We start from the raw sequence: 23,834 nt of genomic DNA, 5'->3' as shown, positions 1-23,834 counted from the left end.
TTGATAACGCCCGTCCCCATATTTTGCTTACTGGACCAACTGGTTCTGGGAAGAAAGCTCTAACAATGGCGTATCTACGGGAAATATACGGCGATGCGAGCTGGGAAGTATGTTTCTTTACATCAAATACAATAAAGTTCGAATCTTTTTCCTTGAAGATGGATTAAAATGACCTGTTTTTGGTTTTTTTACTTTTGTTTTCCTCTCTGCAGATATCTCATGATTTAAGATATTTCCGGGTTCAGGTATTCTGTTGTGAATTAGACAATTGAGATATTGAAATAATGCTTTACGTTTTGTGAAATGCTCATAATGTTCTTACAGTTAAACAAGTCGTTTCTTCTTACTTAGAAATTACATGCTGACACATATGCGAAAATAACTTACCGAAAGCACAAAAGAAAAAACTTATGTGCATGTGTCAAACTGTGATTCATCTGTACGGGTGAACGAGCGTTTTCCAATCTCTCTTACATAACCCAATGGTGACAGGAACAAAGGCCAATGCAAGTAGTGGTTCCATTGACATCCAGTCCTCACCATGTAGAACTCAATGTACAACTGGAACCAAATGCCAGATATGCCCTAATGGGTTTAGTCAAGGAAATAAACAATAACAACGAAATTGCTCATGAAGTCAGCTCTATAAATTCCAAGGCAAATCATAGAGGTCAAAATTCTCTCAACACCCACAAATCCCTTCCAACACTTTTGAACTATTTCTCTCAAAACCCCAACATGTTTTTCCTTTTTGTTCCAGTGATGGTTCTGTACGGTGTTGACAAAGCAACAGCGCACATTCAGCATTTGATCAAATGGATCATGGACTGTTACTCGGAATCGTGGAAGCTCATACTCTGCTGCCAAAATGACACCCGCGTCATTGAATCGGTGAAAAACCGGTGCATGGTCATCAAGGTTGATGCTCCTGCGACTCATGAAGTAAGTATTACATGGACCGTAGAGTTCCTGAGATGTTATTTTAATTTTACCTTAAACTAATATAAACTGCGGAGAGGGAGATTCAAACTCGGGTGCATGGAGAAAACACAACCGTTTTCAGCCAACGTGGTTTTCTCTTTGCCAGATTATGGAAGTTCTTATTCAGATAGCCAGCAAGGAGGACTTTGACCTACCTATGAGCTTTGCTAGTAAGATTGCAAATGAATCAAAGCAGAATCTGAGAGAAGCAATCATGGGTCTTGAAGCATGCAAAGCACACAAGTGAGAACATATGCCAATACAATTGTTGGGAATTTTGAGTTTATTGTAAAGTCAACTTACAAAGAGCTTTGCCCATGCAGCTATCCTTTTGAAGATGAACAACCAATTCCACTTGGATGGGAAGAGGTGCTGCTTGAACTCGCTTCAGAAATCCTAGCCGATCCGTCACCCAAGAGGTAATCATTGTAATCATTTTATTGGCATCTGGTGAATGACTGTGAGAGAGGTAATCATTTTATTGGCATCCGTTGAATGATGTGAATCTCAAAGTCATTCACCGACGTGAAACCCACGAGAGTTGTCACACCTAACTCAGTTACACCGTTCATCTAACAGCATCCCACTATGCTTGAATTGATTTTCCGCATTAATCTTTTGCCAGATTATTTTTCATCCGGGGAAAGTTTCAAAAGCTTCTTATAGATTTTGTCCATCCGAAACTGATTCTACTGGTACTGCATCAATACCTCAAATTTGTTCATATCTAGTTAGTCACCAAAGTATAATTTTGTGATGGAGTTCGCATTTTCCGAAATGCAGAAGCTCGTGGAACAGTTCCTAAAGGGAGTAGCATCTAGTTCTAAGAGGGAACTCTATTACTGGCATGCTTACTACGTAAGTTCTCTCCCTCATTTCTTCTTTCGCTCTCAGAGATGGATGATAAACTGACTCAAATCTTGTCCTCGCAGGAGAAAAGACTCCCCGCAGGGGCGAGTGCATTACTGAAACTAGAAGGTAACATATGCAAACCACTAAAATTCTGCATCCAATTATATAAGCATTCAATAATTTGGCACAAATCCACTTCTGTAGTAAGCTTACAGGTTAATCATGCACTTTTTATGCAGAATTTGTGGCCAAGTTCATGAGCATACACCGGAAGAGTTCCAACCACCGGGAGTACGTGTAGTTTATATGCCCTCGTTGAGAGTTGATCATTACTTTCCGCCTATGTATATGTTTTTTTCAAAATTGTGTTACTGCAGTCTAATACTCAGAAAAAAAAAAGAGAACGAGACAGAGACAAACAGCCCTGAAGTTTTTTTCCTAGGTTCAAGATGATCATTAAGGTTTAGATATAGTACAAAGGCATGATTATCTTTGTTTTAGACAAAAAGGAATAAAACAAGTTTACACATTCTCAGTTCGGTCTTTACGTCTATCTTTTAAAATGAACAATGAAAAGCCTGTGAACAATATTTTAGTACGAAAAGAGCGTAAACACACCCATCTGAACATGGAACATCTTCTCATGCTTTACTTGCAACAAATACACTGAACAATATAACATAGACTGCTGTTAGCTGTGTCTTCAACAATGTATATTTTAATTTGCTAGGCAATGTTTTCAAGAAAAATGAGTGCAACTTGAACTCTGATTAACTATTAGGGCATCTACTTCTAAACTAGAGTCTAACACATGTTCAAATATAGTGAGCGAACAGTACCTTCAAACATACTTAAAAGCCCAAATTTATCATTTTGCTTTCACTCAAGGTTCTTCAAATCAGCAGCATTTGATTTCAGATTTGTAGAAAAGCCGCTCCCATTCAGACTACTTTTTTCCAGTGTATCGCTGCATAAACAGACGGAGATAGTATATAATTAGTTTCCATTCATGATAAGGAATGACTCACCGACCTACATATGAGGGCCTACAACAAAGATGGGGAGAAAGAATGAGAATCTGTTTACTCACCCTCTTCCCGATATCAAATGGAACATATTTGTATTTGATCATGTGTAGGATCTGCCGTTTCATTGTGAGGACAAACAGAACAATCCAGTAGCATAGCAGTATTGGCCAGAAAACAGGTACATCCAGCAGAGAAATAAAGGTCATGATGAATGCAACAACAAATGCCTTTGTGATGGAATACCTGAAAAACAATGAACACATTCATTTTCCATGATAATAAAAACTTCGTTATCAATACAACATCAGTACATTAAAACTCCTCGAGATTTTAAAGAAGTGTGATATTAATATTAGAGACAATTCAACTTCCTTGCTGCTCTTCATTTTGTGAGGTGAGCCAGTTTAGTCACGAAACTAGGTATTGAACCAGTCCACTGGTATAATTCCAATACACATGAATCAGATGGGAGCACGAAATCTGAAATTCACTTACTGATTTATGTTAACTGATACACCATGGGATAAACACCCAGTTGACTCGGTTATTCAAGCATTCAATAACTTCTATACCCAAATTCCTATAAACTGTGCTGATACTTCAACAGCAAAACCATCCTTTAGTAGTTAAGAACTACTCCCGTCATTATTCAAAAACAGTTTTCTACCACTAGAGTAAAACCCATGAAAACCCTTCTGCAAAGCAGGAAATATATGGCTTTCATACATTTCTACGTAAGTTGAACCAACTACACAAAGGAAAAATAGCATGCGGACATAACTAGATGACACTTGAAGCATTTAGTACAACTACAAGATACATTCACACATCCTTTAACATACACAGCATATGGAAAGGGAGTTTTCCATCAAAACAAGAATAACCCCGAACATAAGAAATCACACTGAACCACGCAACACTATTGTCTTAACACCATCACTGCACATAAGAAGCAAAAGGATGAAAGAAATTTACCAGAACTTAAACTCGGGAAGGCGGCGAACAAAAGGCTTAAACTCATCAGAACCACTTGTTGGCAATGAAGGCCCATCCACGGACTCAAGCTCCGGGTCAACCTTCGGCGAGAAGAAACCAATCAAGAGATTCAAGACGTAGATCCCCAGGCCATAGGAGACAACATAGAACCCCTGAACATAGTACACACGCAGAATGTAAATCATAGCCAAAACTAGGGTTCCAAGCCATCTATTCACAGTGTGAGGCGTTGATCGATCCAAATAGTACTGGAATGCTCTCGCAAAATCGCTCCGCCATTGGGCTAGTGGCGCCGCCGCTGCTCCGCCCTCACTTCCAATTCCCTCCATCAAATCCGGATTCTACCAAAAAATTGCAACAAAAATGATTGCTTTTTCACTTTTAGAAACTGACTTTTGTTTGCTCAACATAGAACATCAGAATTGAGAAAAAATGTATGAATCGAAATTTTCTATCGCCATTTTCTCGGTAAACACACAGGAAGCTATAGATTGTTCTTGTGCATAAAGGAGTGAACGAATTGAATAAATTAACTGCGGACTAAGCTAAATCAAGCAAAAAAGAATGTAGGATCAGCGAGAGAGAAAATTACCTGGCGAGGGAGTTAGGGTTTCGTGAAGCGGATGGATTTACGACTCTTGCCGCTCCACGATTGGCTCTCGTGATCTCTTTTGTTCATAAAGCTCTGGGAGACGGGGATGGTGAAGGTTCTTACCCGCCCTAGCTTCGAGAGCAGGCCTAATAACGGGCCGGGTCAAACAGGCAATTCACGCAATTGGCTTTCAAAATATCGAATTCATTTTTTTCCCTTTCTTTCCAAGGGTATTGCAGGTAGTACAGCATGTGTTTTTATAGAAGTGGTAAGAAATTTTTTTTCTTTAAGTTATTAACTTTTTAACACACATATCCCACCATTTGTATAATGACATATATTATACCACTATATACCGATCACACTGAAAAATCTCTCTAAAAGAGCAAACAACAACAACAAGGCATTTTCCCACTAAGTGGGGTCGGCTATATGAATCCTAGAACGCCATTGCGCTCGGTTTTGTGTTATGTCCTCCGTTAGATCCAAGTACTCTAAGTCTTTTCTTAGAGTCTCTTCCAAAGTTTTCCTAGGTCTTCCTCTACCTCTTCGGCCCTGGACCTTTGTTCTGTAGTCGCATTTTCTAACTGGAGCTTCAGTAGGCCTTCTTTGTACATGTCCAAACCACTGTAACCAATTTTCTCTCATCTTTCCTTCAATTTCGGCTACTCCTACTTTACCTCGGATATCCTCATTCCTAATCTTATCATTTCTCGTGTGCCCACACATCTAACGAAGCATCCTCATCTCCACTACACCCATTTTATGTATGTGTTGATGCTTCATCGCCCAACATTTCGTGCCATACAACATCGCCAGCCTTATTGTCGTCCTATAAAAATTTTCCTTGAGCTTCAGTGGCATACGGCGGTCACACAACACGCCGAATGCACTCTTCCACTTCATCTATCCAGCTTGTATTCTATGGTTGAGGTCTCCATCTAATTCTCTATTCTTTTGCAAGATAGATCCTAGGTAGTGAAAATGGTCGCTCTTTGGGACTTCCTGATCTCCGATCCTCACCCCTAACTCATTTTGGCCTCCATTTGCACTAAACTTGCACTCCATATATTTTGTCTTTGATGGGCTTAGGCGAAGACCTTTAGATTCCAACACTTCTCTCCAAGGGTTAAGCTTCGCATTTACCCCTTCATGAGTTTCATCTATCAACACTATATCGTCTGCGAAAAGCATACACCAAGGAATATCATCTTGAATATGTCCCGTTAACTTATCCATTACCAATGCAAAAAGGTAAGGACTTAAGGATGAGCCTTGATGTAACCCTACAATTAGGAGGAAGCTTTCAGTTTGTCCTTCATGAGTTCTTACAGCAGTTTTTGTTCCATCATACATATCTTTTATAGCTTGGATATATGTTACTCGTACTCTTTTCTTCTCTGAAATCCTCCAAATGATGTCTCTTGGGACCCTATCATACACTTTTTCTAAATCTATAAAGACCATGTGTAAATCATTTTTCCTATCTCTATATCTTTCCATCAATCTTCGTAAGAGATAGATTACCTCCATGATTGAGCGCCCTGGCATGAATCCGATTTGGTTGTCTGAAACCCGTGTCTCTTGCCTCAATCTATGCTCAATGACTCTCTCCCAAAGCTTCATTGTATGACTCATTAGCTGAATACCCCTATAGTTCATGCAATTTTGTACGTCACCCTTATTCTTGTAGATAAACACCAGAGTGCTTTTTCGCCACTCATTTGGCATCTTCTTCGTTTTCAAAATCCTATTAAAAAGGTCTGCGAGCCATGCTATACCCGTCTCTCCCAAGACTTTCCACACTTTGATCAATATATCATCTGGGCCTACTGCTTTTCTATGCTTCATCTTTTTCAAAGTTACAACCACTTCTTCCTTCCTGATTCGGCGGTAAAATGAGTAGTTTCTATACTCTTCTGAGTTACTCAACTCCCCCAAAGAAGTACTCCTTTCATATCCTTCCTTGAAAAGATTATGAAAATAACCTCTCCATCTGTCTTTGACCACGTTCTCTGTAGCAAGAACATTTCCATCCTCATCCTTGTTGCACCTCACTTGGTTTAGGTCCCTTGTCTTCTTTTCCCTTGCTCTAGCTAGTTTATAGATATTCAACTCTCCTTCTTTGGTATCTAGTCGCTTATACATATCGTCATAAGCCACTAGCTTAGCTTCTCTCACAGCTTTCTTCGCCTTATGCTTCGCTATTCTATACCTTTCACCATTTTCATCGGTCCTATCCTTGTATAAGGCTTTACAACATTCCTTCTTAGCCTTCACCTTTGTTTGTACCTCCTCATTCCACCACCAAGATTCCTTTGGTGTGGAGCAAAGCCCTTGGACTCTTCTAATACCTTTTTTGCTACTTTTCGGATACAACTAGCCATGGAATCCCACCTTTGGCTAGCTTCCCTCTCTCTATCCCATACGCATTGGGTGATTACTTTCTCTTTGAAAATGGCTTGTTTTTCTCCTTTTAGATTTCACCATCTAGTCCTTTGGCACTTCAAGTCTTGTTCTTTTTTCTCTCTTTTGATATGTACATCCATCACCAACAAGCAATGTTGATTAGCCAAGCTCTCTCCTAGTATAACTTTGCAATCCTTACAAGTTATATGATCCCCTTTCCTTATTAGAAGAAATCTATTTGTGTTTTTGACGACCCACTCTTGTAGGTTATCACATGTTCTTCTCTCTTCTTAAAGAAGGTGTTGGCTAAAAAAAGATCCTATGCCATTGCAAAATCCAAGATGGCTTCCCCATCCTCATTTTTCTCCCCAAAACCATGGCCACCATGAAAACCTCCATAGTTGCATGTCTTCTTTCCCACGTGTCCATTTAAATCTCCTCGTATAAATACCTTCTCCGTCTGAGCAATTCCTTGCACCAAGTCTCCAAGATCTTCCCAAAATTTCTCCTCTAAAAGAGCAAACGCTCTTAAAAATTTGAGCTACAAGGTCTGTACAAAAATATGGAATTTATCAATACTCAACATTTAACGTCATAGTACTGAAATGTCATTCTTTTTCTTTCAAAATAATTAAGGCTAGTGTCATAAAAAAATGGTCTACCACTTGAACTAATAGCTCTTATGCGGACTAAGAATAATCAAGTGCGGACTCATAAATTTTCATAGAGACGTGCATTATTTATTATTATGTCGGTGGAGACAGGCTTGTGGCTTAAGGAACTCGGAACCGGATCTCCTTCGGATCCAAAGGAACTGAGCCCAAGAATCAAATGATCTGGATCATTAAAATTTAATCAAACGGCTATAATTATTATAACTTTTAGAGGAGCTCCCTGTTTGTAGTCGTGGATCAAATTTTAGTGGTCCATTATTATAACTTTTAGAGGAGCTCCCTGTTTGTAGTCGTGGATCAAATTTTAGTGGTCCGAATCATTTGATGAGTGGGCTTAGTTCCTTTAGGTCTAGAGGGGATCCGATTCCAAGGAAATCATCAGGCTAAAAGGCTATTTTTTATTAGGGATTTGGGTCTCATCCGATTCAAATTATGGGGATCCTAGAGATCCTCACATCTTAGTTATTCATCATGCGGTCAGAAATCATTTGACATTTTTTATTAAAATTGAACATAAATAGTACTTGACGAAAACTCCTACATCTTAGCCAGTTCATCGTACATTGTGCGATTAGTTTTTGTCAGGTAATATTTGTGTTTAATTTTAAATTAAAAAAATCAAATAATTTTTAACCGCACAATGTACGATGAATGGTTAACATGTGAGAATCTCTAGAATACCCACAATTTAAATTTGGATGGGATCCAAATCCTTGTGGTGGGTTAGCTTCTGAGCCTATTAATAATCAAGTGCAGCCCTACTTCCTTGAGTATAACAAAAATGATAACTCATTAATGACTAAAACAATGTCCATAACATTTGACATTAAGCATATTGTGAGACTAAGCACTTTAGTGTAGATAATATTATTTCGTTCAAAACAATTTAAAAAAAAAAATTAAGACAATCACTATTGGTCACAAATATGCAGTCGGTACTTGCACTATTCTTTTTGTGGCATCAAAACGTGCTAGTTTCTCATGAAATTGTAGGCATTTCACGTATGTATCTCTCTACAACATGTGTTTTAATTCGCCCATGGAAACCAACTCCATGTGAACTTTCTATGGTCATGCCAAAAATGGAAGCATGATCTGAGAAAAGCAATCATGGATCTTGACCCTTTGAAGCATGCAAAGCACACGAGTGAACATACTGCAAAAACGAAGATTTTTTATGGTGTTTCAGTATCGATACTCCAGACTTTTTAACTGTTAGTTCTTTACTTCAAACACAAAAATACATGGAGCTTGACCCTATACAAGCAGCTATGCTTTTGGCGAAGAACACCCGATTCCACTTGGATTGGAAGAGGTGCTGTTTGAACTTGCTTCAGAAGTCCTAGCTGATCCATCACCTAAGATGTAATAATTTCATTGACATGTGTTGATTGATATGAATCTCATAGTATTGACAAATGTGAAATCCGCGACGGATTCCACATCTAACTCTGTTACACCGTTCATCTAACGGCATCCCACAATATTTGAATTGATTTTCCGTATTAATCTTTTGTCAGGTTATTTTTCATCCAGGGAAAGTTCAAAAGTTTGAAAATTTGTGTTCATATCTACTTAATCGCCAAAGTATATTTGTCTGACAGAGTTTGCATTTTCCGAAATGCAGAAGCTCATGGAACAGTTCCTCAAGGGAGTAGATGCTAGTTCTAAGTGGAACTCTATTACTGGCATGCTTGTTTATTAAGCTCTCTACCTCGTACCTTCTTTCTGCTCTGGGAGAAGACGAACTGAATCAAATGTTGTCCGTGCAGGAGAAAAAGCTCCCGGAAGGAGTGCGTTACTGAAACTAGAAGGTAACATATGCAAGCCATCAAAATCCTTCATCCACTCTTGTAGTAGTTTACTGGTATATAAATAAGTAGGGATCGTTCTTAAACCGGAGATTAGGAGGGATTGCTAAACACTTTAAACTGACTCAAATAAATAAAACTAAACTTTAAAACACTTAACTCAACTTAAAAGACTCAAAACAAGTTCACAAGACTCAAACTAAAAACACTCAAAACTGTCTAAAAACACAAACTGGGCAGATTTGACTCTAAACACAAAATTGGACGAATTTTGGTTTTAACTTGACTCAAATCACTTGAAAACACAATCTAAAACAGATTTTAACTAGTTAGACACTCTAAACTAAAGGGGATTTGGTTTTGGACGAAAATAAACTAAAACAAAACAAGACTTTAAACTAGGCAGATTTGCACGAATTTGGTGAAATTAGATGGATGATGGGCTAGCTAGGAGGTCTTTCTCCACACATGACATATTTGCATACAAAACAATCTCGAGTTGCTTTTTCAATGAATCATGAACCTCAACACCCCAAATTAATTAGGTACGCTTAAATTAACCCTCAGATTTTCTTAAGTCATTGAATTGAATGGAATTAGCGCATTGCAATCAAATTATTCCTCAAAAGTTCTCTACATGAAAGCGCATAATAGAGAAACAATCAAACATCATTAAATTCTATGAAAATCATAAGTGTTGACGAGGCATTCGCAACTATGAAAGCGCATGATACTTATGCCAAGAATTTACTTAACATGATTGTGACTAGCAACATTTACTACTTATGAATATAAGTTCACAACGATTAGGTGAAGCTTCCTTATATCCTAGCATCAGATTTATGCATGCAGATTAAGTGTGCACTCTCAATCCATATACGTAAACAAGTTTTAATTCAAATAGATACGTAAATTGAATTCACAATTCATGAAATCACAACTGGAAGTAATCAAATCATAATGCAAATATAGTCATGGTTTCGAAATTCCCCCTAGCCAAAAGGGGATTAGTTCCTCATACTCACAAAGCAAAGATTCTTGAAATTAAACATTGAAAAATACAAGAAAGATTACACCTAAAACGTTCCAGCAATTCCAAGTCGAATGGCATGCACGTCTAAGGGCTCTCCTCCTTCTTCCTTGCTGCGGCACTTGGTGTGGGTGGTGGTTTTGGGGGTTATGAACGATGTATTCTTCCTTAGGATGATGAATGATGGCTGATTAGGGTGGAAGGGTGCGGCAGATTGTGGATGGAAGTGTATGGAGTGAATGAATGATGGAGAATGGGGTCTAAGGCTTGCGGCAAGGTGTTTTCTGAATAGCATGAGGGTTCCTTCGAATTTGTGGCTGAAAATATCTATATATAGTCCTAGGGTTAATTAGATTAGGGCTACAACTTGGCAGATTTTATGAATTAGGACCCTAGGGTTCGGCACAAGTAACTTAAATCCACTTAGGAGAGGGTTTGGCCCAATTAATTTCAGAAAAGGATTTGTATAACCCAAATCCACAAGGAATAAGGCCTAACAAATAAGAATCCAAAAGGAAAAAGGTTTAGGATATTCGTCCAAAATTGGGCCTTCTAGAAACTAGGTGTTTTGTGGCTGATTTTGGATTTTCTAGAAGAGATAAAAGGGGGACGGGTGTGGCACCCTTTTAGGGTCAAATAAGGCTTCTAGAAATCATGTTTTTAGGTCCACTTGCAGCTAGGATTAAGGTGGAACAAGATTAGTTTAGGATAAGACAAGAAGAGTTCCAACAACCGCCAGTACGTGTAGTTTATATGCCCCTGTTGAGAGTTGATCGTTACTTTCCGCCTATGCATGGGTGTTTATCAAGATTGTGTTACTGCAGTCTACTACTGGGAAAATCAGAACGAACCAAAGACAAATGACCCTGAAGCTTTAGATATAAAATCACGTGTTCTCTTGTTTACGCTAAAAGAAACAGCGTACTCATTCTCAGTTTAGTCATATGAGTGTGTCTTTTAACATGAGAGTCTAGCACATGTACAAATATACTGAATCAACATTACCTTCAAAACATACTTAAGAACCCAAATTTATCATTTTGCTTTAGCACAAGGTTCTACAAATCAGCACCATTTTAGTTTTTGGATTTGTTGATAAACCGCTCCCATTCAGACTCTACTTCTTTCCAGAGTACCGCTGTCAAAAACAAATGGAGACGGTATAATAATTAGTTTACATTCATGGTAAGGAATGAATGACCTACAATGAGGGCCAACCACAAAGATGAGGAGAAAGCATGAGAATATGTTGACTCACCCTCTTTCCGATATCAAACGGGACATATTTGTATTTGATCATGTGTAGGATTTGTCGTTTCATTGTGAGGACAAACAGAACAATCCAGTAGCATAGCAGTATTGGCCAGAAAACAGGTACATCCAGCAGAGAAATAAAGGTCATGATGAATGCAATAACAAATGCCTTTGTGATGGAATACCTGAAAAACATCGAACAATTTCGTTTATTAGGGAAAATAAAGGATCAAAATCAATACAACATCAGTGCATTAAACTCTCCAAGATTTTTCTAAACAATTGTATGTAAAGAATAAGAGACAATTCGGCTTCGTAATTCCTAAATGCTTTTCATTTTGTGAGCCGAACCATTTTAGTCATGAAGCCTAGAAAATCTAGCATACCAGACAGTAGACACCCATATGCAAGAACTTCTCACATAAGTCAAGGTATTGGACCCTAATTACCGGGCACATGAATAAGGTGGCAACATGAAATTTAAAATTCATTTCTTGATTATAACTCCTACAACCTGATGGCTGCAAACCAATAAGCAATATCGACTAGGACACCACTTCAACAGTAGAACCATCCTTCAGTAGTTAAGAACTACTTCCATCATTATTCAAAGTCAAAACGGATTTCTACGATTAGAGTGAAAAGCATTAAAACCCTTCTCTAAAGAGGGAATGTTTACATACATTTCTAAGTAAGTTGAACTAAATACACAGGGAAAATAGCAGACTGATTGTTTGTTAATCAAGAAGTTCCCCCCATCCCTGGCATTATTGGAAGACACTTGAAGCATTTACACATCCTTTAACATACAGAACATATGGAAAGGGGTTTTTCATAAAAATAGGGAAAGAAGTTTCCCCCTACCTGAAAATAAGAAACCATAGTCTCGAGAACAGACACGTGAAGCATTTACCTACTACAAGCTACATTCACACATCCTTTAACATTCACAACATATGGAAAGGGGGTTTTCCATCAAAATGAACCCGGAACATAAGAAATCACACCGAACCACGCAATACTAGTGTTAATACCATCACTGCACATATGAAGCAAAGCTGCAAAAGGATGAAAGTAATTTACCAGAACTTAAACTCAGGAAGGCGGCGGACAAAAGGCTTAAACTCATCAGAACCACTTGTTGGCAATGAAGGGCCACCATCCAAGGACTCAAGCTCCGGGTCAACCTTCGGGGAGAAGAAACCGATCAAGAGATTTAAGATGTAGATCCCCAGACCATAGGAGACAACATAGAACCCTTGAACATAGTACACACGCAGAATGTAAATCATTGCCACAGCTAGGGTTCCTAGCCACCTATTCACAGTGTGAGGCGTTGACCGATCCAAATAGTACTGGAATGCTCTCGCAAAATCGCTCCGCCATTGGGCCAGTGGCGCCGCCGCTGCTCCGCCCTCACTTCCAAGTCCCTCCATCAAGTTTGGATTCTACCCGAAAGATAAATATCAGCAAAAATTACTGTCTTTTCGTTTTTAGAAGCTGACCTAATAATAAATCTACTTGATTTGTTTGCTCAAGTTAGCATAAATGATCTAAAAAATGTACGAATCGAAATTTTCTCTCTCATTTTCTCGGGAAACAAACAGGGGATACAGATTTGTTCTTGTGCATAAATCAGTGAACGAATTAAATTAAGTGCTGAGGTTTAAGCTAAATCAAGCAAAAATGAATGTAGGATCAGCGAGAGATAAAATTACCTGGTGATTGAGTTAGGGTTTCGAGAAGTGGACGAAACTTGGAAGACGATGAATTTACGACTGTTGCCTCTCCACGATTGGCTCTCGTCGTCTGTTGATTCGTAATTCGTAGAGCTCTGGGGAACTGCGATGGCGTTGGATTTGACCCGTGTCCAGCACCGTGAGTAGGCTTATAACATTAACAGGCCGGGTCAATGAGGCCCAGGCTCATGTATAGGGCTTTGAAAATATCGAATTTGAACACGAGATTTCGAGTAAATAAGTCTACGCTCCTAAAAACTTGAGCTACAAGATCTTTACAAACTATTGAATTCATAAGTACTCAACATTTAACATCATAGTACTTAACTGTCATTCTTTTTATTTCACATAAGAATTGAACTTTGGTCCTAAATATTGCTCTATCATGAAAACTAATCGTTCTTTTTTTTTAACAAACGATATTATCTACACTAAAGGAATGGAGTTGGCTTAGCCTTACAATGGACTAGCAATAATGTGGTTCAAACTAGTATTTGACAAGAATTGAACCTAAACTAATCGCTCTTATATGCACTAAATTAAGTATAATCAAGGGCGGACTCATAGATTAAGGTAGAGAAGTGCATTATTATCTTATACATTATATTTTGGGTGACTGACTGACTTGTGTCTCATCAAGTTGATAGGCTATGTTTTATTAGGTCATCTCCAACTAAAGGGGCTATGTTTAGCCCTTGTCCAGATTATAGCCCTGTAAAACAATTATTTTTTAAGGAACACTATCATGCCATATTTATATATCATCTCCAACCGAATGAGACTATTTTTTAGCCCCTCATTAATTTGTTATTTTGAAGTTTGTTCTTTAACTTTATTGATTAATTGAATTAAACTATCATATTTATAAATGAGTAAATCTCCATATTTCTTATCTTTATGTAATCTTTATAATTTTTCGGAATGATATGTTTGTTTTGCTTCCAAAAAAAAATTTTAATTTTTTGGATAGGAGTTTAAAGAATGAGAAGAATTGAAATAAAATGAGGTAAGATGGTATGGAATGGTGAAAAAGATGTGAGAAATTGTGTAGAAATGGCTTAGATGTTTATAGGAAAAACATAGATTTTAAATTTCATCTAAAAAAAATATAATCTAATGACTAGCTGACATCAGCTAGCATGTGGGTTGCTGATAGCTGGGCCCAACTTTTCAGGCTGGCTGGCTAGCTTCAATTGTCCAGCCCGATGGACATAGGCTGGAGTTTGGCCCAGTGGGTCCCTTTTTTCTTTGGCATGGACCTCCATTGGAGATGGTTTTTTCCTCATTTTAGGCTATAAAAGAGCCTATGGCCCTATGACATGATAAATTGGAGATGGTGTTGATCTGAGCCTACTAATGGTTGATCTGGGAAATGTAATGTTTATGTTGGAATCATGATGTTGCCCAATTTCCACCACTTGTCTTATGTACTCTGCCCTAATCTTCTTTCGATTTTTTGCCTCTCTATAAGAGCTACATTGAAGCATAAACATCTGTAAAACTCATCATTGTTAGCAAAAGACATAAAAGTAATATCATTCGCTCTTACGTAGATCGGCCAGCGTAGTTGGCCTTACTTCCTCCTTAAGTACAACAATGACTCTTAGTCACAAATATGGAAATGGAAATATGGTGGATCAAGTTAGGCACTTGCACTATTCTTTTGTGGCATCAAAAAGTGCTATTGTCTCATGGAATTGTGACATTTCATGCAATAATGTCTTTACCACATGTGCCTTAATTCGCCCATGGAAACCAACTCCTTATGAATTTTAATGGTCATGCCAAAAATGAGGAAATCTCCAATTTCGGCTTGTTTTCGAGTATAATCAAGTCGTCTTTTCTTTATTTGTTCTTGTTTTTATATGTCATCATGTATAGTTGCCCCCTTGATGTTGAAAGAAATTCCAGTTGTGTTATTAACAGATCTGTTTCTGCCTTATCTGCCATGTTTTTGACTCTCTGAAACTAACTGTTTCTGTGTAATTGATCAGTGGGTGAAATATGATTTGTTCAAGAAGATTATGTGGTTATGTTGTTTTTTTCTTCCTTCTTTCTGTTTTGAAGGTTAGTGTAAAGGGTGAACATGGCTGACAATGATGGAGAAGGGAGTGGAAAGGATTCGGGGTTACCTCACCCTAAGCTCAATGAAAGAATCCTTTCTTCATTGTCAAGGAGATCGGTTGCTGCTCATCCCTGGCATGACTTAGAGATTGGTAAAATTTGTTGGCTTTTTGACTCGTAATCTTAGTTTCTGTCTTATTTTTTGTTCCTGAGCGTTTCCTTATGTCAGCAAAGTTAGAGACCCTAATTCTTTATGTACAGAGGATACTTGGACTCGCATGTAACAACATGTGAGAAAGTGAGGTGCCATGTGTTATAGGTGTTACTTGTGTGTGTGTGTGTGTGTGTGTGTGTGAGCTGAGAGAAGCTTAGAGTTCGTTGTGTGTGTGTGAGTATTGCACTTCATTGTGTTGTGCGTGCGCGTGCGTGTGTGTGTGTGTGAAAGACTCGTATTCAAGAGTTCCATGTATAATTTGACCTAAACTTTACATGTTTGGTTAATAATGCCTGATGTTTTCGTCTATGCAGGACCTGGTGCACCAGCAGTTTTCAACTGTGTGAGTCATTGTTTCTAACTTTCTTTTAGTCTTTTTATTGTTCTGATCTTTTAGCAAAAGGACCCTTTAACAAATCCAACATGCAAGTTATGGATGTGTTGCATATGGTCGCCGTGGATGAGTTAAAACCTTTCAGAATAAGATCGTGGAATGCTTCTATCAGTGGACAAAATATGCTGTTACACCAGTTACATAAGAATCCAAGTGATAATTTCTGTGGCAGGTTGTTGAAATTGGCAAAGGCAGCAAGATTAAGCATAAGCTCGACAAGAAAAGTGGCCTTATAGTAGTAAGACTCTTCTTCTTCTTTCCAAATGATAAGCTGTTGCCTCTTTAGTTAACCATGCTTATTCATTACAGTTAGAGAAATTTAAACATGGGCCCTGTATATTTACCGTTGTTTGGTAGACATTGTTATCATAGTGTTTGCTAGGGTATTGGCATCTATTGTGAAATTGATGCCTTTCATGGAGGACACTAATGCATGAGGCTCTTTAACGCAGGTGGACCGAGTGCTTTATTCATCGGTTGTTTATCCACACAACTATGGTTTCATCCCACGAACAATCTGTGATGATAGCGATCCTATGGATGTCCTGGTACTGATGCAGGTAATGTCATGTGGACACATAATCCACTTAACTTTTGGAAATAGATATGATCTTGACATCAATCTTGAGGGGAATTCAGGGTTTTAAATCTAGATCAATGCATTTAAAGAACTTAATGTAACAACAGATTGAATCGTTTATTCTTTGTATCGTTTCCCCTCATAACGATCTGATTTCATACATCCAGAAGTGGGTGTAGCTATCGATAACATGAGTTCTATTGCAGGGTGAAAAGGATGACAAGATTATTGCAGTATGTGCTGATGACCCTGAGTACCGCCATTACACTGACATCAAGGGGATTCCTCCACATCGCCTTGCAGAAATTCGTCGGTTCTTTGAGGATTGCATCCTATTACTACATTGCGTGCATTCCATTAAATTGAAGCGGTTGGGAGTCGTGTGACTCCACAGTTATGAATTACCTCAAGTAGATACTTAATCTATTAAAAAACTTTGTTCGTCTCGTTGCAATATGAGCTGGTTTTTGCTGTATGCCCTTAGCTCTTACGCCCTGATAGACAAAAAGAATGAGAACAAGGAAGTTGTTGTTGAAGACTTTCTACCTGCTGAGGCTGCCATCGAGGCCATCAGATACTCCATGTGAGATAAACTTTAGTTCCTTTCTTTTCACGGTCGCCTATGATTATTGCAAATAGAATGTAAAATTTTCATTGTTATTGTTTTCTTAAAATAAAATCTTGTGTGCAAGAACCTGTATGCATCTTACATCGTGGAAGAGCTTGAGGCAGTAGGCTAACTTGTAGGCTTCATAATTAGCAAAATGGCTGGAACGATTTATTACTGTAGTGAGACCCGTAAACTACTTGTTGAATACGAAATTATCGCGCTTTATCTCTGAATTTTAAATGATTGGTCTTATGTGGTACTTATGATTGTATATCTCTTCTGTGTGTTGAATAATGTTTTGTGGATGGTAGATTTTGTCATCGGATGATTTCATGCAACTTTGGATGCAAAGATTTACCTTTTCAAGTGATTGAATCTAAAAATTTGAGTTGTATTTGCTTTTACAGTATTTTTAGTGCATGAAAAGGAAGTAAAATGTTTTGGCATTAGGGTACAAAACCAAGAGAGCTAAACATGTATTGCTAAATTGGACAAGCATATCGGGCAACTGATTTGTAGCTCGGTTGGTCAAAAAGCATTCGCCCTTGAACCGATGTCTCATGTTTGAATTTCCCTCTTCATAATTGGATGAGTTTAGTGTAGATTATTTTCATTGTTTGTCACAAAAAAGAATCACAAGCCTTGATCCTCAAATCTGGTTCCATGCTCAAATACTCGACCTTACCATTGTCAACCCCGGCATGAGCATCCTACCAATTTCTCTCATGAACTTGAATTACATTACTGATTTTATCATGATAAAAAGAATTAAAGAGCTCGTTTTCCCTCTTTCTACGTGGTATACATATAACTGAAAGATCACATTACAATAATGTAGGGAAGCTGTAGTCAATAACCACCAAAACAAGATCCAGGCAGGTGACTAAACGGCGCGCATTGGTTCCGAGTGAGCGAGTCCAGTAACCTCCTTCGCTGGCCAACATTTCCAACCCACTTGTCAGCAGCGCCGCTCTCCTCCTCAAACCTCTCAAATTCTCAAATGCTTTGCTCCACCACCCACAGCTGAGACCGCGACTGAACCCAGTACGCGCCGTCCCATACACCAGCCCCTGCAAATTCACGCTTGTCGACAAACCCTCCAATCTCCGACGACGATGGGGACCCTTGGCAGAGCAATCTACACCGTCGGATTCTGGATCCGCGAGACCGGCCAAGCCATTGACCGCCTCGGTTCCCGCCTCCAAGGCAACTACTACTTCCAAGAACAGCGTACGCCCCCAATTCTTCTCCTTCATCTCTCAATTCCTTCAAACCCTAACTCACAATTTGCACACAAATTGCACAATCCTGAGTCTGTGGCTTTGTTTATTGAATGTCGAATTGAATTTCGAGATGTGCGGTGGTTGAATTTTGCGTGATTTTGTTTCGATTGTTGTGATTAGTATCGCGGCATCGGACGCTGATGAACGTGTTTGACAAAGCTCCTGTGGTCGATAAGGAGGCGTTTGTGGCGCCCAGTGCATCGATCATAGGCCAAGTTCAGGTGGGCCGAGGCTCCTCCATTTGGTACGGTTGCGTTTTGAGAGGTAAGCATTTCAGTGAATTTTGATCACTATATTTTAATCTTGTTGTTACCAAAGTTTGATTTGGATCATATTAGCTCCTAAAGTAGGGTAATTTTGGTTTGAGAATCCAGTTCTGTGAAAAAGTAAGCCAATTTGTTGTTGGGAGTAGAAGCGTAATCCCAAAGATGTTGTATTTACCTGATTGTTGTTTTCGGGTGTGAAGGTGATGCTAACAGCGTCAGCATTGGGTCTGGGACCAACATTCAAGACAATTCCCTTGTTCATGTGGCAAAATCTAACTTGACTGGCAAGGTTTTGCCTACCATTATCGGAGACAATGTTACTGTAGGTGAGTAATGTGTGATTGTGTTTCCGGTGATTTTAGCATGGTCTTGATGTGGGTTTAGTGTAAGGATCTAATTCTGGTGTCGTGGTTTTCGATTTGAACTGTGCAGGCCACAGTGCTGTCTTGCATGGATGTACTGTAGAGGATGAGGCATTTGTTGGTGTGGCTGCAACCTTGCTTGATGGGGTTTATGTTGAGAAACACGCCATGGTTGCTGCCGGAGCCCTTGTCAGGCAGAACACAAGGATCCCCTGTGGAGAGGTATGTCAAAACACCCTTTATTTGCGTGGAATGTGACAAGTCCGTACCCAGTTAAACTAGTTTCTTGATTGTTCAAACTGTTATTACAAAAAGCTCACAATAAGTTCATCCAAGTGACTCAGTGCGAGCTGACACCTTTTGGCTGAATGTAGCTCTTTTTGTTTATTAATTTTTAACGACCAACTTAAATTTTTCGAAGTGGTTGTTTACTGAATATTTTATATAACAGGTATGGGGAGGGAATCCAGCAAAGTTCCTGAGAAAGCTCACAGAAGATGAGATGGCCTTCATCTCCCAGTCAGCCTTAAATTATTCCAACTTGGCTCAGGTTCATGCAGCTGAAAATGCAAAGCCCCTCGACGAGATAGAGTTTCAGAAGGTTCTGCGAAAGAAGTTTGCACGCCGTGATGAGGAATATGACTCGATGTTGGGTGTCATTCGTGAGACACCGGCAGAGACTACTCTTCCTGATAACGCATCGCCACCTAGGGCTGCTTAAGAAAGTACGACTATTAACGATGTTGGTAATGGTACCACCTCTTTGAGATTTAGTGTAAGTGAGTGTTTTTGTTTATGTGCGGATTTATAGCGAATGGCTGCTTTACATTTCGAATAATTTTTGGGGCCGTCTGGAGTGTGAAGGTCAAGACTCAAAACACGAAGTATAGCATATGGCTCTGCTCGTTCTCTCTGATTGATGTGCAACTTCTCTTCTCTTCTCTTATGATATAAAGCAAGCGAAATCAGGCATCGAAACCTGCTGACACTTTTTTCACATCCTTTGATCGATTTAGTTGTGGACTTAATATGAATTATGAACGGGATTATTAAAAAAAATTAACAGTTTTGAAACTTCAATTTATAATAATTAGAAAATAGTTCTCATATTTAAGCCTTTAAGGTGTGCAATCGTACATTTTGTTTCATCACGCTTTCTTTTTTTTTTTTTTTTTTTGTGAGAAGGTTTCATCACGCTTTAAATCAATCAAAAGATCATTCAATCCATTTCGTTTGGGCGAGATGGAAAATGTGAGTCACTGGGGCCACGGATTTTGATTTCACGGATTTTTGGCAAAGTTAGATTTTCAAAAATAAACTAGAAAGTAGACGGTTTTAATTATCGAAACATTCTAGAACGAGGAAAAGAGCAGAGAAAATAGAATGAGAAGGTTAGACCGAGATTGTCGGCAGGATAGCCCAACAAACTAACAACCTTGGATCAGATTGTATGGATTTTGCAGTATTTCTCAACTTCTGTGGGCTGGACTATAAACCTGTAAACGGATCAGGTTTATTGGGTTTGAATCGGATTTAATCCAACCCGTTAAGTTAACGGGTTATCCGAACCCAATCCGTTAATTTAATAAGTCATCCATTTCACTCGTTAACCTTTGTTAACATTTTGTTTTTTTTTTGGCACCCCAATACACTTACACATGTTAACTACTGAAATTATGAACTTCACCTAATTGAAAAGGATTCCCAAGAGAGCAAGATCAGCGGCCATATTTAATGCAGAAAGCCATTCAATCTTGTAACCTCAGATCATAGTGAAAAAGTCCAGTAAAACAAAGAGCAAAACTTGCTGTTAAAACTCGCGCTCCTCCTCCTCCTCCCCAAAATCCAAAATCCACAGTTTCTGGGGTTTGAATTTGTTTATTAATTTACCAAATTACAATCGACTCCGCTCCCCAAATTCTAATTTATAATCTCGCCAAGCGATGTCGACTATCGTCGACAAAATGTTCGGTGACCTCCACATGATGCCGGAGCTCTGCAGAGAATGACTGAGCTTACCAACTTAGCCAAATGAGCAGAGTATATAATGCAGATAGAGGTGTTTGCTCAACAGTTTGGTGACCATGGTGCAACCAGCAACTAAGAGTTTATTTTTTGTTGTTAAGGCTTTACTGAAATTACTTAAACATCATCAACTAACGGGTGTTAACGGGTCTAGTGGGTTGACCCAAAATGACCCGTTATTTAACGGGTTCACCCGTTAACAACCCAACCCATTAAGTATCCATCCAAATACTAATATTAACGGGTCGGATCAAGTTAACAAGTCGGGTCCAAAATACCAGGTCTATTGGACTGGATAAAGAGCTATTATTTTTCTTTCTATTCTCAAAACTTGAAAGTTAAACCTGTCTATGCGTCATCAACTCAAAACTTTACTTCTCCAATCCAAAAAGATAATTAGTTGACAAGTAAGTCCAACTTAATCATCCTCATCATAAGTTTGAAATTTACTCATTTGGTTAAAAGTGTCTTCAGCCACTGTTCATGTCGAAATAAATTACAACGTAGAACAAACGTAAAGATCATAATTTACAATTTGAAATAAAAGTTAAGCACATCATGCTAGGGATTCGGGAACTTTAATACTTCAAAAGCATTTTATCCATTTCACGCTTTTGCAGGACCATCACTAGTCTCAAAATCTTAAGATGTATCACGGCAGTATCATCTCACTTTACAATTTGCTAGCAGACAAAAGGTAGGGACCGAAACTTAGACCTACTAGAATCCAACTTAAGAATACTATTAAAAAAGACTTCGATACCAACCAATGTATATCAAACTTGTGCTTTTTAATGTTTTCACAAGTCATTCTTCATGAATTGAGATTCTCTTCGGTGCTTTGCGTCCAGAGCAAATGGATCCGGAGATACAAACTACTCATTTTAAATTCTACACAGATTTTATTAACTTATTTCATTGGTCCACCTCATACAAACTAAAGGTCTGGATCTCTCTCTCCGCACTGCAAAATCCGGAGAGAGGATCTAAATTCATTCTTTCACTAGTTTGTTCGTGTAAGATGGTGGCATGCACTTTCTACTATTTATGTGCCACCCACTAAGTTAGGAATGGCAAGCAGTATGACTAACACGTCTTATCTAATTCAGATGTAGAGAGAGAGAGAGAGAGAGAGAGAGAGAGAGATTTATCCTATCCTAATCCTGTACTTGCGCTCTCCCCTCATGGAATAATTCCATAATTCCTGCTTTGTATACAAATATTATACAATATTTGACAGTAGGTGTAATATTCTGCATCGTTAAACAAAGCAAATGAATTCCATTTTTCAAGCACAAAAATGAAGACTTTGGTGCCTTTTCCATACGAAAGTGGCAAACACAAGGGCCCAGAAAAACCCCCTCTCTTCTTTTCTGGCAATTGGCATTGGCGTGCATGAGAGGCTTATGGGATACCCAACCTCACATTTCAAACATTTCAAACATTTCAACATTTCAACAAGGAAAGAGAAATACGTTGTCAGAAGCACTTGCCTTAAACTATTCAAACACATTCCCAAATTTCTTTCTTTTCAAATTTTTTTGAATTTTAAACATACAAAATTCATTACAAATTCAACTTGCTCGTAACCTACTGTTTTTTTTATTTTTTTATTTTTTTTTTTTTTTATTTTTTAAGTTCTTATATTATTAAGCAGAGGGGAGAGAAGAGAGTTCAAAAATATAATATTAGTAGAGGAGAGGGGAGAGTTTCGAACCCAGGATGGACGGATAGAAATCCAACACCATTCCACTAGGATATTGGACTAGCTCGTAATCTACTGGTTCTTGATATTGAATGAAGTCTCAAGTTTGAATTTTTATGTACGCACTAATTAAACAAAAATATTGAGCATATGAATCTCAAATTGGGTCACTTATCTATGACCAATTCATTTTAAAGTGAAACCTTAACTTTCTTCATATTATCAAGACATGTTACCTATGTATTGAGTCCAAGGTCTAGGTGATGCCTCGTTATCAATGCCTACGTCCTCTCACGTCATCCAATATGTATGTCCATATGGTTAATGGAGGATGCATATTGGGACTCAGTGATCCCAGGACCATCCAAGTCCTAAAAATATACATGGGAAGGTCTTTTGAGAACCTTCCGAATATTTGATATGAGTCATTTTTGTGCTTAAAAAGTGTTTGACGAAATGTTTCTTGCATGTTGCATCAAAAAAGCTCTTCAAATTTTTTCAATAGCACTTATCAAATTGTTTTGGCATATGTTAATATTTGTTGACATGAGCGCAACTTGATTCGATTGACAAAAAGTTAACCAAGCGTTCAACGAAATGTCTTAGTAAATAAACTCATTTTTTTAACACGCTTTGCGTTCTATTTCAATATAAAAAAGAGTGCTACTAGACTCGCCCCAATATCTTATTTTCCCACACACATGATAATCCCACCCACCATAAAAAAATTAAAATAGTAAAATGTTATTTTTCCACCCTCCATTATTTCCAAAATAACCCTAATATATTTTTTTAAATAACTCTATTATATCTTTAAATAATATTATAAATAAATAAATAAAAATAGAAAGAAATAAAAGAAGATGCAAGACCTAAGACTTGGACATTCATCATCTCCTTCACACCTATCACTACCCTGCAGAGACTCCGAATCCCTAAACTACTCTTCTTCCTCCTTTTTTGTC

The 23,834-nt window shown here is 38.3% G+C and overlaps 5 protein-coding genes across 7 annotated transcripts; 3 read left to right on the top strand and 2 right to left on the bottom strand.

Moving 5' to 3' along the window:
- The first annotated feature begins 65 nt into the window (after positions 1 to 65).
- On the top strand, positions 66 to 2,134 carry LOC103960873 (replication factor C subunit 3-like). The gene is made up of 9 exons (XM_048582120.1): positions 66 to 107; positions 213 to 245; positions 493 to 942; positions 1,088 to 1,224; positions 1,305 to 1,400; positions 1,607 to 1,676; positions 1,765 to 1,839; positions 1,914 to 1,959; positions 2,073 to 2,134. The coding sequence occupies exons 1-9, from the start codon at positions 66 to 68 to the stop codon at positions 2,132 to 2,134; spliced, it is 1,011 nt and encodes a 336-aa protein (XP_048438077.1).
- Positions 626 to 4,610, bottom strand: LOC103960855 (protein RER1B). Of its 3 annotated transcripts, none has more exons than XR_007260147.1 (5): positions 4,450 to 4,610; positions 3,837 to 4,198; positions 2,924 to 3,104; positions 2,673 to 2,800; positions 626 to 2,173 (listed from the first exon to the last, which is right to left on the bottom strand). XR_007260147.1 is itself a non-coding variant. In XM_009373349.3 (4 exons), the coding sequence occupies exons 2-4, from the start codon at positions 4,184 to 4,186 to the stop codon at positions 2,780 to 2,782; spliced, it is 552 nt and encodes a 183-aa protein (XP_009371624.1). In that variant the 5' UTR covers positions 4,187 to 4,198; positions 4,450 to 4,610; the 3' UTR covers positions 2,530 to 2,779. The 3 variants fall into 3 exon arrangements, 1 of the variants encoding a protein (XP_009371624.1); XR_669331.3 differs by lacking the exon at positions 626 to 2,173 and adding an exon at positions 2,245 to 2,499; XM_009373349.3 differs by lacking the exon at positions 626 to 2,173 and having other exon boundaries at positions 2,530 to 2,800.
- Positions 4,611 to 11,234: 6,624 nt separating this feature from the next.
- Positions 11,235 to 13,505, bottom strand: LOC103960853 (protein RER1A). Its single transcript, XM_009373348.3, has 4 exons — positions 13,346 to 13,505; positions 12,711 to 13,075; positions 11,632 to 11,812; positions 11,235 to 11,511 (listed from the first exon to the last, which is right to left on the bottom strand). Exons 2-4 carry the CDS (start codon positions 13,061 to 13,063, stop codon positions 11,491 to 11,493), a joined length of 555 nt encoding a protein of 184 aa, XP_009371623.1. The 5' UTR covers positions 13,064 to 13,075; positions 13,346 to 13,505; the 3' UTR covers positions 11,235 to 11,490.
- A 1,822-nt stretch (positions 13,506 to 15,327) lies between these two features.
- LOC103960874 (soluble inorganic pyrophosphatase 1-like) lies at positions 15,328 to 17,205 on the top strand. Its single transcript, XM_048582082.1, has 6 exons — positions 15,328 to 15,582; positions 15,959 to 15,987; positions 16,211 to 16,276; positions 16,491 to 16,598; positions 16,825 to 16,931; positions 17,103 to 17,205. Exons 1-6 carry the CDS (start codon positions 15,453 to 15,455, stop codon positions 17,203 to 17,205), a joined length of 543 nt encoding a protein of 180 aa, XP_048438039.1. The 5' UTR covers positions 15,328 to 15,452.
- An 853-nt stretch (positions 17,206 to 18,058) lies between these two features.
- Positions 18,059 to 20,052, top strand: LOC103960856 (gamma carbonic anhydrase 1, mitochondrial). The gene is made up of 5 exons (XM_009373350.3): positions 18,059 to 18,458; positions 18,632 to 18,775; positions 18,978 to 19,103; positions 19,210 to 19,361; positions 19,591 to 20,052. Exons 1-5 carry the CDS (start codon positions 18,344 to 18,346, stop codon positions 19,858 to 19,860), a joined length of 807 nt encoding a protein of 268 aa, XP_009371625.1. The 5' UTR covers positions 18,059 to 18,343; the 3' UTR covers positions 19,861 to 20,052.
- Positions 20,053 to 23,834: the final 3,782 nt, after the last annotated feature.

This window comes from the organism of the source record quoted next, unplaced genomic scaffold (assembly GCF_019419815.1).
Source record: "Pyrus x bretschneideri cultivar Hongxiangsu unplaced genomic scaffold, Pyrus_bretschneideri_v1 Contig1, whole genome shotgun sequence".
Classification (NCBI taxonomy): domain Eukaryota; kingdom Viridiplantae; phylum Streptophyta; class Magnoliopsida; order Rosales; family Rosaceae; genus Pyrus; species Pyrus x bretschneideri.
The sequence above is the reverse complement of the archived record's forward strand: the minus strand, read 5'-3'. Positions and strand labels throughout refer to the sequence as shown.